Here is a 19,281-nt window from a genome sequence, read left to right as displayed (position 1 = left end):
TCGACTTCCACTAATGACCACTTCAAAGAGGCGGCGTAAAACCGCGTTAAAACGGTCAAAAGCAATACGACTCTGTGCGTCACACCTTCATACGTTTTTAGATATTTAATTGAAATTTTATATTGTACCCCACACACACATATATGAAAATTGAAAATTTAACTTTATTATTTGATTTAAAGTTAATTTATTAGTCAGTTGAGTAATATGTAAAAATGTATGTAATTTATAAGTTAAATGTTTATTATATAATTAAAATTTATAATAGATTATATATATAATTAAGTATTATTTTTAAATATATAAATTATATTTAAAATTTTTATAAATAAATATTTTCAAACATATAAATTATATTTTAAATTTAAAATTAATATTTATATTGTAGTATACAATCATGCTTAATTATTAATAATTTATGTTAAAAAATTAAATTAAAAATAATTTTTTTAAAATACTCTGATAAAAAAATTTATAAAAATAATTTAAAAAAATATTCTTATATAATATATATAAGAGTTTATTATTTTCATGAAAACCTCGTGTTTTTTTATAGTTAATCACATATACATTATTATTATAAAGTTTTTTTTACACTAATAATCAATTATATTTTAAAAAAAAATTATACTCATCATGTATAAATGATTAACTCTTTTTTCTAATATTTTTTAAAGCTGTAACGTGACACACAATTAGCAATTAGGGACACATCCAAGGAAGAGGACAAGTGTGGGCTTTGTACTCCTCTACCCAACAACTATGTGTTTTCTTCCTTTTTCTTAATTGTTGCATTTCTCTCTCTATATACATTATAAACATATATTCTATATAGGTTAAAATATTATTTCTTATTCCATATAAATTTATTAGCTTTGTCTTTTAATTTTTATAATTTAAAAAAAAAACATTTTTAATTTGGAAGATTCAAATGATATCAATGTAACTTTTATTAATTATTACATCGCTTAATAAATTTATATTAAATGTAAATTTTGTAAATTCAACAGTTAAATTATAACTTTATATCACCTCATATGTTTATATCAAATTTTGTTAAAACTGAACAACAACTTGAAGGTAATCAAAGTGTTCATATTTTAATAACTTTAAAATGTATATATTATATCAATTTTGTTTTATAAAAATGAATTATCAAATCATCTTAAATTAATATAAAATTTTGTATATATAGTTTAAGAGTAAAAAACTTTCAATCTAAAAGTAAGTTTTAAAAGATTTATGTTTAATTGAAAGTTATTAGGCGGTATAATAATTAGTAAAAGTTATATTAATATCATTTGAACTTTTTTTTTAATTTTTATTTAGTTTTTTTTATAATTTTGTTTTTAATTCTTTTTAACGTCGTTTTCATGCGAGTCACATAAACTTATTAAATTCACATGATGATAATATATTTTAATTTTGTGAATAATGTGACTAAATAACTTGGAAGGAGAAAAATATAGTTTTGATAGTTTTGTTGACGGTCAATACTTACTAAAATTAAATGTGCTATAGATAAATAGTAAAATTATTGATGAGCACGTGATACACATTATCATCCAATAAATCAAATACACATGATCATGTAAATTAATAAACACACGTCACTCATATAAAAAATGATGTTACAAAGAAACTATGACAGAAATCGAAAAGATTTAAAATGTAATCATAAAACCAAAAATATTTATTTTAAATTATAAGAATTAATGATAAAATTATTGAAATAATATGTTTGATTTATATAAAATATATATTTATAATGTATAGAGAGTATCAAATGTAATTATGAAAAGGAAAAAACACACATAGTTGTCCATGGAGAGGAGGCCAAAGCGCATATAGTTGTCCCTTCTATATATTATAAACATATATATTATCATTTATTGTTTTTATTTGTTTTATAATCAGTATCAATTATTAGAATAAAAAATTACTTATTTTAAGTTTTACCTAAAAAAAAATCATAGACTATTAACATAATAATTATTACCGTCACTGTCATTGTTAATCTCATCATACAACCTATAATGATGATAGAAATAAGAGTGTCGGGTGATAGTAATAGTATGATAATATAATATTATAGTGTTACACAATTATTTATTGTATGTTTTGTATATATTTAAAAACTCTTCATCTAGTTTAAAACTTATTTTCTCACAATCTTCAAATATGAAAACAATCTCTCAATTATAACAATTAAAATGAGGATAATTAATTTCAAATAAATCATCTCCTTTATATTAAACATGAACCTCTATATTACATGAGAATATCTTTATAAGGTTTTTTTTTTAAACGAGAGGATTTATAAATATCAATTATTTATTGTATGTTCTGTATATATTTAAAAACTCTTCATCTAGTTTAAAACTTATTTTTTCATAATCTTCAAATATGAAAAAAATCTCTCAATTATAACAATTAAAATGAGGATAATTAATTTCAAATAAATCATTTCCTATATATTAAACATGAACTTCTATATTACATGAGAATATCTTTATGTTATTTAAAACAAGAGGATTTATAAAGATTCTTTTAACTTTTTATTCAATTTTTAATTTTAATATTATATTGTCACACTATTACTATCACCTGACACTCTTATTTCTATCACCACTATAAGTTGTGTAATGAGACTAACAATGACAGTAACGGTAATAATTATGGATCAAAATCTTCTATCTCTAATCACTGACTCCAATTCCTGTCCCTTTAATCACAAAATGTCATCTCAACCATCTTCATTACTTTTAATTTTCATTTTTATTTTTAAAAAGTAGAACCCATCATTCTGTTACAGTTTTTTTTTATTCTCCTAACTTTTTCTTAACCGATTATCTTACGTTTTTTTTTTTTAACTTTTTCCATAACGGATTTTCTTACGTTTTTTTTTTTATATTTTCATTCTCCTAACTTTTTAGGATATTTTTTGCATCTACCGGTTCAAAACTATTATTTTTTTAAATAGTTATATAATTTTTTTTAGATATATTTTATTTTTAAGAAAATATCTATTTTTATTTTATAATTTTCGGAATATGATTCACATAAATATTACAAATAAGAAAAGTAATTTAAATAAAATAAATATAAATAAAAGGCCTAAAAGAATATGTAATAGATATTGTTCATCATTAGAATCATGATAGTAATTTATGTTGGATGTTTCTTGAAAAATAATATTAAGAAGCTGAACTTCAATAACTCGATGATTTATCAATGTTATTTTATCCTGATTGACAATTAAGAAGTTACATTACTTCCTATTTTAAGTCCTATTCAATTCATTTACCTTTGTTAGTCTGTAGCGGGTTTTGAAGTCAGGGCCCAGCTGCCAAAAGTAATGAAAACTGAAAACAAAGGGCAAACATAAAGTTCTCTCATGAACGCGGAAAAACCGCAGTGGATGACTAAAAAGTATAAAAATAGAAAGAAGTGGAAGCTAAATAATTCAATAATGAAGAACAAAATAAGAAGACGACGAAGCAATAAGAGGCAGTGTTTACGGACATAGTGATAGTGCATGTTAAAGTATAAATAGTTTACTAATTGCCCTCATATAAATTCATTTCTGACAAAAATTTGCATTGGATTCTGTTTTCATGTTAAAATACTCTGCCTATACATATGCCGTATTCTTTATTCCTGCCCTTCAATTATGTATTATTTGAACCTTCACCACATTATGGGCCCTGATTCCTCCTTCACTTCCCTTTCTGCTATAATAATGGAGTAATTAATAACAGAACAAAGAATACTCTTTCTTTAATCAGTAGTAAAATCTTATTTTTGTTATTTTTGGTTCGACCTAAGAATTCACGAGTTAAGAATTGTTTTCATCAAGCAATTGTTATTATAACTTCCTCAAATTATATTTTATAGTAAAGGTAGAGTTGGATATATGGGTCATCACGATCCATCTAATTAACTTGTGGGTAATAAAACATATGACTTTCTAAAAGTTTTAAATTTTTAACACGATCGAAAATTTTGGAATTTTTTTTATAAAAAATGATAAAAAAAATTGAACGTAATATTAACAAAAATTATAAATTGTTATTAAAAATTAAAATTATAAATTAGTATTAAAAACTATTGATTCGTGAACTGATATATTGACTCATGATCTGTAGATCCTAATTTGTATTATAAATGGATTAAACAAAATAAAATTGTTTAAACGAGTTAATATTTTTTAGTTAGTCTTAACTTGTTTGTTCCATGAGTTAAATGGATTGTTGGTAGGCATGAAAACCAAACTCTCATTATTATTGACAAAAATAATCATTTGTCTGATTTTACTTATTTTTTTATTAAATTAAATTAATTTAAGGCGAAACCTTAAAAAAATTAGTATGGAACAAAACTTACATTCATGAGAAATTGGGTATCCATTTGATCCTGACTTATTTTTATGGAGAAAACTTGCTTTAATCGGGGACAATTTTTTTCTAACATGAGAAATTGGGTGCAAGTGCATGGGTAGATTCAAATATGTAACAAATATAATTAAGTAATAATGATTAAGTAAAAAATTTAAAATTATATATCTAATTAAAAATATAATTTTAATTCTTAAATTTTCTATTTATAATTTTTTATATTTTAATTATTTTTATTTTAATATAATTATTAACTTAATTTATTATACTTAAAATGTATAAGTAAATTAAAAATTTAAAAATAAAGTAATGGATCCCTTGAATTTATTTGTACTCAACAAAATTTGATGAAAATATCTTAAAAATATATATTTGTCTCTTCAAAATTTAAATTTAAACACGTCTCACTTTTTATGAGAGGGGGGCAAAGAAAGCAAAAACCCATCCCAACCTGTCTCATTGTTTTTCCTAATTGTTAGTTGATCCATATTCATATACTCATTCTCCTCGAGGATGTCTTTTTATATTTTAATATTCTATTTTATATTTTATCAAATTATTAATTATATTTTCCCCCTACCATTATATTTTTCTTTACATTTAAAAAATATATTTATATTGCTCTTTACACAATTATTTGCCGACATGAACTAATAAATAATTTACTGCAATTTTCTTGCAACGGAATCAAACTCTGCAGTTAACTTCCATGATTCACAATCATTAAAAATAACTTTCATACATTAAAATAATGTGGAATGTAAGTTAAAAATATCTATGGATGATGTTCCTATCACTTATATTTAGGCATAGCAATGAGGCATGGACAGGTGTAGTGGAATGTAAGTTAAAAGTATCTGCATTATTATGTTGATGATGTTCCTATCACTTATAGGTAGGCATGGCAATCTAACCCGTCCCCGTGGGTACCCGCCCGAACCCGCCCCGATTTGGACGGGGAAAACCCGTGTTTATCGGGTTCGGGTTCGGGTTCGGGTTTTCCCCGATTGATAAAATCGGGGGCGGGGGCGGGGTCGGGGATGTTAATACCCACCCCGCCCCCGCCCCCATACCCGCCCCCGCCCCCGCCCCGCTTAATAATATAATTAAAAAATTATTTTTATATATATATAAACCAAAATTAAAAATATTTATATGTAAAAATTTATATTATTTTTCTTTTCTTTTATTTTTTTAAAATTATTCATATTTATTTAAAAGAAAAATAGAAGAAAAAAAAAAGAAAAAAATAGGAGCGGGGGCGGGGACGGGGCGGGGAAACCCGAACCCCGCCGGGGGCGGGGATGGGGACCTAGATTTTACCCCCGGCGGGTATCGGGGGCGGGGGCGGGGGCGGTTTAAATTTGCGGGGGCGGGGGCGGGGAACGTAAAACCCGCCCCCGCCCCGCCCCGTTGCCATGCCTACTTATAGGCATGACAACAGGACAGGGTGGGGGCAGGAATTCGCCCCCGATACCCGCTAGGTAAAATTTAGGTACTCATTCCTGTTCTTGACGGGGTTTGAATTTCGCAGCCCCGCCCTTGCCTTCACTCTTACATTTTTTTTCTTCTTTTAAGTAAATATGAACAAATTTAAAAAAAAATAAAAAAAATAAAATAATACAAATTTTTTTATATAAATAATTTTAATTTCAATTATATATATAAATAATTTTTTTAATTATATTATCAAGTGAGACGGAGATAGAGCAGATTGGGAGAAATTCCAAACTTGATAAATATAGATTTTTTCCGTCCAAATTGGAACGGATTTGCATGGGTACCTACGAGATTTGCATGGGTTTTAAAAAAAAATTAAATTATTGCCATTACTGCTTTACGGATTTAATTACATTGGTGCTAGAATCAATGACACATACGGCTAAAAAAGAAAAATTATTTTCCATCTCTGGATTAAGTACTGATGCTGCTGCTCATTAGTCGTGACAAAATATTGTGACGCTATCACTGTACTAATAAATGTTTTTTCTTTTTCCTTTTTTCCAAAATCTCTTATAATTTATAAATAGAGAAATTCTACTATACTTATTATAATTGTGTATTACCGAAACAGTTATTTTTTTTTTTATTTTTTTTATTATAATTATTTATTTTATTTTTATTTTTATTTAATATTTTTAATAATTTATTTATATAAAATTTTCTATATTTTTATATTATTTTTATATTTTTTAATTTATATCTTAATGTAACATCTATTATAATTAAAAAGTTTAATATTAATATTTTGTTAATATGTTTTAGTTTTTGTTTGGTTATAATCTTTTTTTTAAATTTATAGTATAAATTAGTTTTTCATTTGTATTATTTATTTTTTTTATTTTAATTTTTTTATAATATTATTATATTTTTTTTGTTTTTAATTTTTTAATTTTGTGACATATAAATAAAAGTTGTTATGAAAATTGATCTTTTGATTATTTTTTTTTAAATTAGTCTTTTTGATTCATCTTATATAAAATTTTAAATATAATTTATAAATATAAATGACGTGGCTACAGCAACAAAATTGATGGAAATACGACACATAGCAGGTTTTGCAAACAGCTGTCAAGACCTGAGCATTCTCTATGGTTAAATCATACGTGTTGTTCTTAATTTGACCCTACATTCTAGTTAGTGCACATGAACGTCTCAAGTAATTTACCTGAAGACAACGTAGGCTAAAAATAATTTCGTTAAATTAAAAACAATAACAATCAACATCCTTCAAAACAAATCGTGGATACCCATTTTCAACAAGAAGAAAGCAAGAACACACTTGAGTGTATAATCAATAAAAAATCTTGAGGGAAGAGAACTAGTAGTCTCTGTAACATCTCATTATTAAACAATCAACAACATTTCATTGCTTTAGCCGTTGGTGCATGTCTTCACGTGATATGCGAGAAAAAGTTTGAGTTTAATTAGCATATTTAATTAGGTAAATCTAAAACTTTACATTTATTATATTTTAATAAACCACACATGAAATTCCCAAATTTCGATCTCAAACATGCATACTATAGGTCTAAACTCTAAGACATTAAATTCATTGATTTCCCTAAAATTTTCTCCAAGGAGAAGGGCTATTTGTCCCCACCCTAGGGATCCCTGTTCTTTATTTTACAATAATGGGGTTGGAGAAATCTTGTAGAATCACCCCATAGCGTTAGGCAAGCCCAACAAAACAGGACCCACTATCTACTTTTACATGGTTTTGATTAGGTGACTTTTAGCTACTAAAAAGTTGTATCCAAACTTCAAATTCTCAATACACCATGCTTTTGAATCCTCAACTTGGGGCGAAAAAGGGAGAGGATCTTTGAGTGTTTTAATCAAACTAACGGGAGAAAAGCCCTCTAACTTTACTTTGCTGACAAAACATCATACAAGACAAAAGAATTATGTCAAACAGAAGGAGGGAAAGACTTTCCAATGTTATTTATTCTATGCATTAACAGTGATGTTTGTTTGTAGGGTAGAATTGATTATGGTGAGAGGAGATAAGAGTGTATGAACAGGGAAGTAAAGAAGGACCAGTACAACCACAACTGCCAGGTTCAGGGGTTCCTTGGAGTAGCATTAAAGACACTGTTCCAGATCTTCCCTAACACATCACCAGCACCATCCAAATGACAATTCTTCAAAAACCAATGCAACAAAAGGGAAAGGAAACTACTTTTATAAGATGAAAGTCGCATTGATGTCTTGATGACTTTTAGTTGGAAGCAAATAAACAAATGGCTTGTGGCTCTGAGCATTTCACCATGATCTTCGTCATCATAACCCTCTTGGTGCTCCTATCATCACAAAGAACCCACATTTTGACTCTATTCAATGCAGTGGGAAGCTTCCAAGCTCACGTCATTCAAGAGAACAATGAAAAGCAGATTGAGAAAATCTCAGGACTTGATGAGAATGAAGAGAAGCAAGCCTTGATAGTGGAAAAGTTTAGATCCTTGATTGGTCTCAAGAGTTTCCACACCAAAGTACCATCCAATGGTGATTTGGAGTTACTCTCTCCCTCACCTTCTCCATCACCCTTCATTGAAGAATCTCAAGCTCCATCTCCTTCTCCTTCTCCTGTTCCACACGTGCACCCTCATTATCATCCACGGCATCATAAGAGTCCACCACTTCACAAAACTCACCATGAAGATAGAGGCAGGGCCAAAAGAATACTAATAGCGATTCTTGTGTCAGCGGGGGTTGCTACATTGATTGGTGCTTGTGGATTATTCTTGGTGTGGAGGAGACTCACAAATCAAGCAAAGAAACCCAAAAGGACAATGCCTCTATGTAGCAGCAAGAGCAAGGAAAAAGGAGGTGCTTATCAAAGTTCATCAAGCAAGGTGAGTTTAAACTCAGGACTAGATCTGTTTTATCTTAATGCTTTAGGTGAGGACATAGAGCAACATGCTTGCAACTTGAACAAGACTTGCAAGGAAGGCTTAGAATATGACAATGTTAGTGGTTCTTCCACTAAGGAAATTGCATCTGTTCATGAAGATGTGGAATCAGTGACAGGTGAAGATGAATCTGATGGAGGCAACTCTTCTTCTGGAGATAGAATTGTCCCTGAAGATTGCCATTCATCAGATAATGAAAGTTTTCATTCCTTTGTTGATTCACACTCAAATAATAGACTCTCCAATGCTTCAGCTGGTAGTATTACTATCAGTGACACGCAATCTCTTACTCATTCACCAAATAGTCCAAAACATGAAGAGATTGAGAACTCTGTCCAATGTCCAAAATCGTTGACTTCCCCTCTTCCACCTCCTCCTCCTCCATCACCTCCTCCTCCCCCACCTCCACCATTGCAAATGCCATTATTTTCTTTGCATTCTCTCACTTCCTTGTCTAGAGTCTCCTCTCATTCCCCACTTTCTTTGACATCTAATAACTTATCATCTCCCATAAATTCAGATACTTTCTCAGGTTCAAATCAAAGTCCAGATAAAGAGTTGCCTTCTCCACATGGACCTTACGCTACACAATCTCCCCCCAATATTCCCCCACCACCATGCCCTCCTCCATTTCTTAAAGGCAATAGTCACAGTTCCAAAACCCCACCTCCTCCACCATCTCAATTCCCTCAATTCACCCCACTTGGTAAAGATGGTGCACCCTTGCCAAAACTCAAACCACTTCACTGGGACAAAGTAAGAGCCGCACCAAATCGCACAATGGTTTGGGATAAGCTACGATCAAGCTCATTCGAGTAAGTCCAACTTCATTAGTAATAGCAATATTTTCATTGGGTATACCACTGTGTAAAAAGTTTTCCACGGTCAGCTATTCAAAAATAAATTATGATTTGGATGATTTTTAAGATAATTATCGTAAAAATTAATGAAATTTATGTATATTGCATGGGATTGGATGATCATTTTAAAAAGTTTTACACATGAGTGCATCACCGTTAAACCCTTTTTCATTTTTTCAAGTTTAAGCAATTCAGCACGTTATGAATTTTATTCAGGTTGGATGAGGAAATGATCGAGTCTCTTTTTGGTTACAATTTGCAAAATTCAATTAAGAACGACGAAACAAAGAGTAAAACCCCATCTCCAAGCAAACATGTACTTGAGCCAAAACGCCTGCAGAACATAACCATACTCTCGAAAGCTCTGAATGCGACAGCTGAGCATGTCTGTGATGAGGCCTTAATGCAAGGTAAATAAAAAACTCCTCAGTTATATGAAAATATGCCTCAAAAAAGGGTCCCCCACGAGATAAAACTATTGTTTAAAAATGTTATATGAAGCGCATCTTGTCATAATTATGGTGGAAATAGTATTATAAATTGATAACTGTCCCATACTCGCGAAATAAAATATCTCTTACTCGAGTTATATATTGTAATAATCACTTGTTATGGCCACCAAGTAAAATCGCACACCGACTTTTATTTATATAGCATCAGCTTATTCATGTGCATTTATACCATATGCTGAAGAAAATTGATGGAGAAATTAATATCGTTGTCGAATATCTTATTAAATCGTTTTGAAAACCAGGGAAGGGGTTGTCTTTGCCACAACTAGAGGCACTAGTGAAAATGGTACCTACCAAGGAGGAAGAGTCCAAACTCATAAATTATAAAGGTGACATCAATGAATTGGGGTCCGCCGAAAGGTTCGTGAGGTCAATGCTTGAGGTGCCATTTGCTTTTCAAAGGGTAGAAGGCATGCTTTTCAGAGAGACATTTGATGATGAAGTAGTCCACCTCAGAAACTCATTCTCAATGCTCGAGGTAACCATCAAGGACAAAACTTAGACACTGTGTATTTATTTGTGTGCTGTTATTTGATCAAAATTAAAAGATAGAATTTATTTGGATATAAGCTATAAATATTTTTGAAAGTTTTTTTACTAGAATTTTTTTTTAATTTTTAGTAAAAAAAATTCAAAATTTCTATTAAGTTTGTATTTAAATAGACACATAGTAAAACTAGCCAAGGTTTTTCAACCCCATTGAAAGCAAAAGAAAGCTTTATGATTCTCATTCTGACATTGTCCTTTGTCCATTACTGTAGGAAGCATGCAAGGAGCTACGATCAAGCAGGCTCTTCCTGAAGTTGCTAGAAGCAGTGCTGAAAACGGGGAACCGCATGAACGTTGGAACAATCAGAGGAGGTGCTAGAGCATTCAAACTCGACGCCCTTCTCAAGCTTTCAGACGTTAAAGGAACCGATGGCAAAACCACGTTGCTCCATTTCGTCGTTCAGGAGATTGTTCGTGCAGAAGGAATAAAAGTTTCAGACAGCATCATGGGGAAAATCAGCCAGAGAAGCAAGAACCGAACGGAGGAAGAGAAGGAAGAAGACTACAAGAGAATGGGACTAGAACTCGTGTCTGGCCTCAGCACCGAGTTATACAACGTGAAGAAAACAGCCACAATTGACTTGGACGTACTTGCAAGCTCTGTCTCGAACCTTTCAGAAGGAATGGCGAAGCTGCAGCGTGTGGTGGAGGAGTTGCATGGGGATGAGAGGAGCGTGAACTTTGTGCGCTCCATGAAGTGGTTCCTGAACTATGGTGATGGGAACCTCAAGGAGCTGCGAGGAGATGAAGATAGAGTGTTGGCACGTGTGAAAGAGATTACGGAGTATTTTCATGGGGATGTTGTGAGCAAAGAAGATGTGAACCCGCTTAGGATATTTGTGATTGTGAGAGATTTTCTGGGGATGTTGGATAATGTCTGTAAAGAACTTAGGAGGTCTAAAGCTTCACGTAGCCCCAATCCTCTTGTTATGCTCCCTTTAGATAGATCCTAGATTTTAGGATTAAACACTGTCTCGTGTGTTCTGTTCATACGATGGAAATTATAAACAAATGAGTGTAACTTTGTTTTGCTTTGCTTTGCTTTGCTTTTTTTTTTTTTTTTTTTTTGGATATTTGGATTTTGTACTATCTGACTTTTCTAATCATATGGAACTTCGATGTATTTATTCTCTACACTTTTTTTTTATTAAAAAAGTGTTATCCAAATGGTATAATTTAAATATTTATTTATTTATTATAATATTTAATTACAATATAATTTATATGTTAAAATATTATATTTATTATAAAATTTACTTATTTATAGTCATTTAGATACAAGTCTATAAATATTTTTTTAGAGATTTTTTTATGAAAAATATTTTTTTATTTTCAATAAAAACTCTTTAAAACATTAATTAAGTGTCCAAATAATTTATAATGAAATCACTAAGGTGAACCTGATAAAAGATTAGAGTAATATGATATAATTTTAAATTTTAATGGTTTATTGTGTTTCGTCATATTTATAGGTATAAAACAAAAACTATGATGCATGTGAATTTATACAAGAGTTGGTCATACATCAATTAATTGAATGAATGTGTGACCAAATTGTTCGAAGTAAGCAAGAGTGTTAAGGATTGTAGTTCGATGCAAGTATGAGATGCACTAATAAATATGAGTTGGATTAATGGGTCTTTAGTTGGACCTAGTATATTAATCCAAAATAGACCTTGATTAGTGATTTATGTTACATGACAACTTTGTGCTTGTGTGATTCTTTAATCATATCAATTTGAAAAAATCTCAATTATTTTGATTGTGGTAACAAAAATAATTGATTATCTTTTTTTTTTTTATCTCATACTTTTATGTCAAATGTTCTTTTTTATCGATGAATAATCAATATCCTTGCTCTATTATGATTTTAAATAATAGGTGTTTTTGTGAAACTTGTGTAATATATGAGAATAAGTCATGTATTTAAGTGAGTTATGTAACGACTCGTCCCTACGCTTACTGGAATCGCACTAATAAACTAGTGAACTAAAATAAAATATTAAGTTGGATAACAAAATATACATGTAAATGAAATTATAAATATTTATGTACAAAATATAGAACTATGCATATATAGTCATCCAAAATAATATTATCCTAGTACCGGTCAAGCACAAACAAACAGTTACCTAAGATGGTAACCGTAATAGTGGAACAAAACTTTCCATCTCGCGCTAGACACCATAGCCAGCTCCAACCTAACCCTGACTTGCTCTCATACACAATATGATCATCGCAGTCCATCCACATGGAAACAGAAGGGTAAGCTAGAGTTCAAAAAGCAACCATACAAGTATAAAATAAAAATCTATACTACACATTCATCCAATCAAGTCCCAACGGGACTCCCATCTCAAACAATCATCAATTCATCAAATATGAAGTTAACACCACACACTTCATCATACTGGAAATCATGCAATAATAGCAACTCATGATAGATATCAATGCATATCAATCATCTAATGCGTCGTCACGCATACACCTAGGAGATCTCCCTAACAATAGAGTAGTATAAGTGACATCTCAATCCTACCGAAATCACCCCAACCATTTTCATGCCCAATGCGTCCGCTCGGTCACAGCTAATCAGGATATAAATCCTCACTTGGGTTTACTCGGATGATGTCACTTACACACTTGGAAGTTTGGTTCCATCGTCAGGTATAACACAGTTGAGTACAGACTTACCACGACCTTGGCATGCATTACCAAGTCACTTGTGGAGTTCGCCCACCGACTATCCGCAAGGAACCACGCACCTTCCTCAGTACTTGGTTAAGAGAATAACCGTCGACCTCATACCCTGCTACAACACTAGCTAAGGACTTAGAGGAGACTCACCCACCAGTGACCTATCCAAGCACCACTCTCATTTATATCAGTGGCCTATCTAAGCACCACTCTCAAGAAACTCTATGTGAGCTCTTCTAGTTCAAAAACATTTCCCTCTCCTCAAGTCCTAGGCTAGACACATGCCATAAGGCATCACATGCAATAATGCATCATACATCATACATGGTCAATCCACCATCATGATCAATATCATCCTCATATGAACATATACACATGTCATATCATATTCAAACATTCATATATATCATTACCAAGCATACATATGAATCATACATCACCGTACATCATATATCATACATACTTGATCCAACTTCACTCTTAAACGTGCAAAAACATCATTTTCAATCAGCATCACTAAGCATCAATCAGTTCGCGCTCGACCTAAATCCAACCGAGAGCCCTAAGCTCTTCCACGCCCGACGCATTCAGCTCGTGCCCAGCGTCATTCAAACAGAGACTCACAGGAATCTCCATGCCCGATGCATTAACCCTATGCCCAACACCGTCTAGATAGAGATCTCTAGAGGTTTCCGCACCCGGCGCACTTACCCTGCGCCCAGCGCCATATCAGAAAGTGCCATGAAACATCACCATCTAATATCGCGTCCGACATGACTCTCCTCACGCCCGATGTGATTCACCTCATGCCTGGTGTGATTAGAAAATGGTTGCTTCTGATGAATGCACGTCCAATGCCAAAAACACATGCTTGGCGCAAATTCAAATAGCCACCCCCAAAACTTTGGAAATTTCCTCCAACACCTGAAAATTAGAGGATCCAGCCACATACAATCCATACAACGTAATACATAGATTCCATACAATCTGAACTCACTCTCAGATTCAACATGTACCCACCTGATGCATCAAAATCATTAAAACTCCAATTTTCCTAAAAACCCAAAAAATGAGGAATCTTTTAATCCAACCATTTATTCTCAAAATTCATGCACCAATTGAGTTCCTAAACGCACATGCAACCAATCAATCTACATTCTAGCTTCCTTTACTTGAAGATTGGCTCAGAATAGCCAAGAATTGAGAAGAAGAAGAATTTTCTTTCGAAGCTCGACTCTCGGACTTCAATCCTCAAATTGTTTGATATTTATTGAAAATTACAAGTCTTAGTTGGGATGCAGAAGTCATCAAGATTTGTAATTTTCAATAAAATTCAGATAATAGAGAGTGCTAGACACAAAAAACTTTGACACATAATAAATCTTAGTGAGATGCGGGAGATATCAAGATATGTGATTTTCAACAAATTGCAAACAAAAAAAGTGTTAGACTCAAAATCACTTAAGATTGTTTGAAATTTATTGAAAATAATAAATCTTAGTGAGATGCGGTAATCACCGAGATTTGTAATTTTTAATAAATCTAAGCTATTAATTAGTGAGATGCAGGAGTCACCAGAATTTTTAATTTTCATGTGCTATTCCTTTTTTCTTCTTGTTTGCAATAGGGAATGACATGTAGATAGTATAGATGTGATGATATTTCGGTTCAAGTAGTCAGTTGGTTGCTTAAACTTATTCGATTAAATATAGATTTAAAATTTGAACTTGAATTAAATTGACATGTTTAACCCAATACTAACTAGAATAAGTTTTTATTTTAAAAAAAACTTATAGAAAAGATCATGCCTTTGTTTCAATTTTGAAAATTATTATAAGCTGACAATATATATTGAGTTTATTATATTCTTTTAATATGTATAATAAACTGACCCAAAATAAATTGTTTTTCTCTATATATATTAACAGTCAATTTATTGAATTTAATTTTCTAATAAGATAAATATTTTTCTATTTTTCTATATGTTTGTCTAAATTGATTATTTAAAAAAAAACAAGCAATTTTTTTATCTTTTAAGAAATAAATAATTTTATAATCATTTAAAAAAAAAGAGTTTATGAATCACTAGAATCTATTTAATGGTGAGCGATTGTAAATTGTAATTACATGCATAAGATATGGAGTTTGATCTTTAAAATTGTTATTGTATTTTTTATTGGTAAAAGAAATTTGAAAGCTTGTGAAAAGTAAGTGCATGAGTTAATTTAGCTTTAAAAAAACTCAATTTATTTTATACAATTATATTTGACACATCTGCTTTATCTTTCACTTTAGAAGAAAAAATATTAAAATATTAATTATTCATTATTTATTTAACAACTATAACTTTATATTAATTTAATTTTTAAAATCAAATTCTTTATTATTTTATTTAAAATAAGATCACTAAAGGGGTGTATGAAAAGAAATGGAAAGAAAAAATAGTAGAATAAAATACTTTTTAGATTATTTTTTCTGTAAAAATTAATTAATATTAAAGATTTTGAAAACTATTTATATATAAATTAGAATAATTATGTTAAACGAGTTTAGGAAGTTTTCTTTTAATGAAAGTGTTTTTCAACAGTTTCTGTGAGACCCCGTATCCGTTCCCTTTTCTCTTCCTCACTATCACTCTCATACTCTTTTCTCCTTCCCTCATTCACTCTCAAATTTTTCTTTGTCTTCTCTTTGCCTTTGGTCTTTCTCTGGAACCATTAGGTGGTGGAGTTGAGGAGTTGTGTTGAAAGCTAGCAGAGGCGCGAGTTTTGATTTTCTCCGTCCGTCCTCCATCTTCTTCTCCATTCTCCTCGATCCCGAAGCTCGGATTCTTCACCGAGGTAAGGGAAGTTAGTTTTCTTGTTGTGGTTTGGCTTAAATGAGTCTAAGAACTCGTGTGGTTGATTTTGATTTCGAATTCTTGGCTGTTTGGGTGACACATTGAGTTTTTTTTTTGGGACTTTGGGGTTCAAGAGAAATTTGGGTTTTTCTTGATTGTTACATGCATGGGTGAAAAGATAGTATTTTTGGACTCTAGGATGAGAATGTGGTATTTTGGATGGTTTGCATGTTGGATTGCTGGTTGTTTTCGCAGGTTTTGATGAGATTTTCGAAGTAAGTGAGGGTTCTCGTTTGAATTTGCGCCGGGCTCAGTTCTTCGCGCTGGGCGCTACTTGAAATGGGAAGTTTCTGGGTTAACCGCGCCGGGCTCGGGGAGAACCACGCCGGGCGCAATAGATCTCTCTAGGTCTCTGGTTGAGGATTGAGCCGGGCGCGCTCTTAATGAGCTGGGCGCGCATTGGTTTTTCAGAATTTGACTTTGCAGTCTTCATGAAAGTTGTAGCCTTGGATGTTAGCTTTCCAATGACGCTGGAATCACCCAAAAAGGAGTTTTAGAACTCTACATATGGCTGTTTTAGTGAAGAGGGGTCGAGCTGCTAGCTTTGTTTATAGCTGTTGCGGTTTTTTATCATTTTTAACATGGTAGATGAAGGAATTAAGACTTGGTATCTTCATGAGAGTTGTAGGAAATTTGATTATCTTTCATATGAGATAAGGATGAGCATGGTAGGAGTAGTATAACTCTTGATGCGCTGTTTACTGTGATGGTTGCCATTTCACATTTAGTGATTTGGTTAAGTTGAAAGTTGTTTTAGGTGCTTAGGTGTATTCTTGTTGTTTGGGTGAGTAAATTGACAAGATAGATGAGTTGTAAACAAGATGGTTGGGTCATATTAGGTGTTGATCATGTTGTTTTAAGCTGTTAGTGATGAATGATTATTGAGCTGAATGATGATATTGATGTGCTGCGCTGAGCGCGGCCCTTGTCGCGCTAAGCGTGAGACTCCTTGGGAGTCTCTGCCTCGAGGGCGCTGGGCGCAATTTGGTTTGCGCTGGGCACGAGACCAAGGGAGGTCTCTGCCTGGCCTGCGCTGGGCGTAATCGGGTATTGCGCCAGGCGTGAAAGAGCTTTGGACTCTGACTAAGTCTCGCCGGGCGCAGGCACGCTTGCGCCGGGCACGCTGGCCTCTGGAGCCCTCTGGTTGTGCCACGCCAGGCACGACCATGAGTGCGCCGGGCGCGTATGAGGATGTGAAGTTATATGCTGAATTGCTGATAATATTGTTTTATGCTGAACTAAGCCGAAATTGAGGAATATGATGGGATGACTAGCTGAAATTGTTGTTTGAGGATGTTGAGTTGTGTTAGGTGTTTATTGCTGTAAGATGCTTAGAAGTGCTGTAAGACGATAGGCTGTACTATTAAGCTGAGCTGTGCTGAATGTTGTTTATGCTGATTAATGTTGCCAATGTCGTGTGATGAAAAGTTGTGTTGTGCGGTATGTTGTTAATGATGTAACGTTGAGTTGTGATATGTGATGCTAATGCTAAACTTTATTGTTTGTTTGAGTCGAGCTGAATTATATGCTGATAGTTGTTGAATTATGTTGTAATTGCTGAGTTGAGATGTAATTGATAGATATGTTGTGCTGACTAGATGTAAATGCTGAAAAATGATGTTAAGCTGTAATGGATGTATCTCGCTATGCTGAGCTGGACTATTATTGATGATTTTAAATGATGATTTATAATATGGTTGTGCTCTAGAATGATGAGCCGAGTTGTGAGTAGTAAGTTGTGTTGAATACTACTTAGCTGTGCCGTATGCTGATTTTGGTGTTGTGCTGTGCTGTGAGCTGTTTTGCTGTGCTGTTTATTGCTGAGCGGTATGCTGTGTTTAGCCACTGTTGTGGTGCTGTTATAGCCGCTAAGTCGGTGCTGTTAGCCACTATTGTGGTGCTGTTATAGCCGCTAAGACGGTGTTGTGCTCCGTGCTGATAGGAGCTGTTGTAGGCCGTAAGGCTAAGCTGTGGTAGGAGATCTCCGAGCTGATATGCGTGACGACGCATTGTGTGTTTACTACTATTTATCGATGTGTACTGTTGTTTACGGTTGTTATTGCTAATTGATGTTCGGATAACGGTAGTTGTTTACTATTTCTAAATTTATATAATTGTTTCTTTTCACTAGCTTACCCTTGTTGTTTCCATGTGATTTGGACTGCGATGATCATACTACGTATGAGAGCAGAGCAGGGATAGGTTGGTGGCTTACGGCAGGTCTGCAGCTGACAGATAGAGCTTGATTCTTGTGGATGTTTTGGTGTTTTAGCTACTAGGTGTAGTAGCGATTGATGTATTTTGTACATTTGAATCTAGTCAGACTTGGGCCATGTATATATGTATATTTTAGACACTATATATATACACTTGTTCCTTTCTGTCCAGTTTTTCAGGTGTACTGTGTAGTGTGTAGTGACCAGCTGGGTCGTTACAGTTTCATTTAATCACTTATTTTATTTATTTATTTATCATTGTTATTTGTTAAATTTAATTTTATTATATATTTTAAAAAATTTTATGATTAAAAGAGTTTTATATAACAATATAAGTTATTTATTAATTATAAATTTGAATTACATAAAATAAATATTTATCCTTATATTACACAAGTTAAAATATTAATAATTATAAATTAACGAATTTATTAAATATTGATGTAAGCATCTTTGCCTTAGGGTTTCACAGTTTTTTCTTTCTATTTTTTTTTTCTCAGTTATGCTTTTTCGGTTGTTGCAATTTCTAGTTGTTTGTTTCGGTTTTTTCATGCATTTTCCAATTCTTTTATTACTTTAAAATGTTTTTATAAAAAAAAATAAAATGAGAATTTAGCCTGTAAAATAAATTAACCATGAAGTAGAATAATTTATAAAATAAATTAAGATAATATTGTAATAATTGTATTTATTTATTTTTTTAATAAAATATTAGCTCATAAATTTACCTTAGCGGATA

At 32.0% G+C, this 19,281-nt stretch overlaps 1 protein-coding gene across 1 annotated transcript; it reads left to right on the top strand.

Moving 5' to 3' along the window:
* The first annotated feature begins 7,496 nt into the window (after window positions 1-7,496).
* Window positions 7,497-11,864, top strand: LOC109791406 (Actin-binding FH2 (formin homology 2) family protein). Its single transcript, XM_020350701.3, has 4 exons — window positions 7,497-9,624; window positions 9,886-10,079; window positions 10,424-10,659; window positions 10,943-11,864. The coding sequence occupies exons 1-4, from the start codon at window positions 8,141-8,143 to the stop codon at window positions 11,681-11,683; spliced, it is 2,655 nt and encodes an 884-aa protein (XP_020206290.1). The 5' UTR covers window positions 7,497-8,140; the 3' UTR covers window positions 11,684-11,864.
* The last annotated feature ends 7,417 nt before the right edge of the window (window positions 11,865-19,281 follow it).

This window comes from Cajanus cajan, chromosome 7 (genome assembly GCF_000230855.2).
Source record: "Cajanus cajan strain Asha chromosome 7, NIPB_CcT2T_4, whole genome shotgun sequence".
Taxonomy (NCBI): Eukaryota; Viridiplantae; Streptophyta; class Magnoliopsida; order Fabales; family Fabaceae; genus Cajanus; species Cajanus cajan.
The sequence above is the reverse complement of the archived record's forward strand: the minus strand, read 5'-3'. Positions and strand labels throughout refer to the sequence as shown.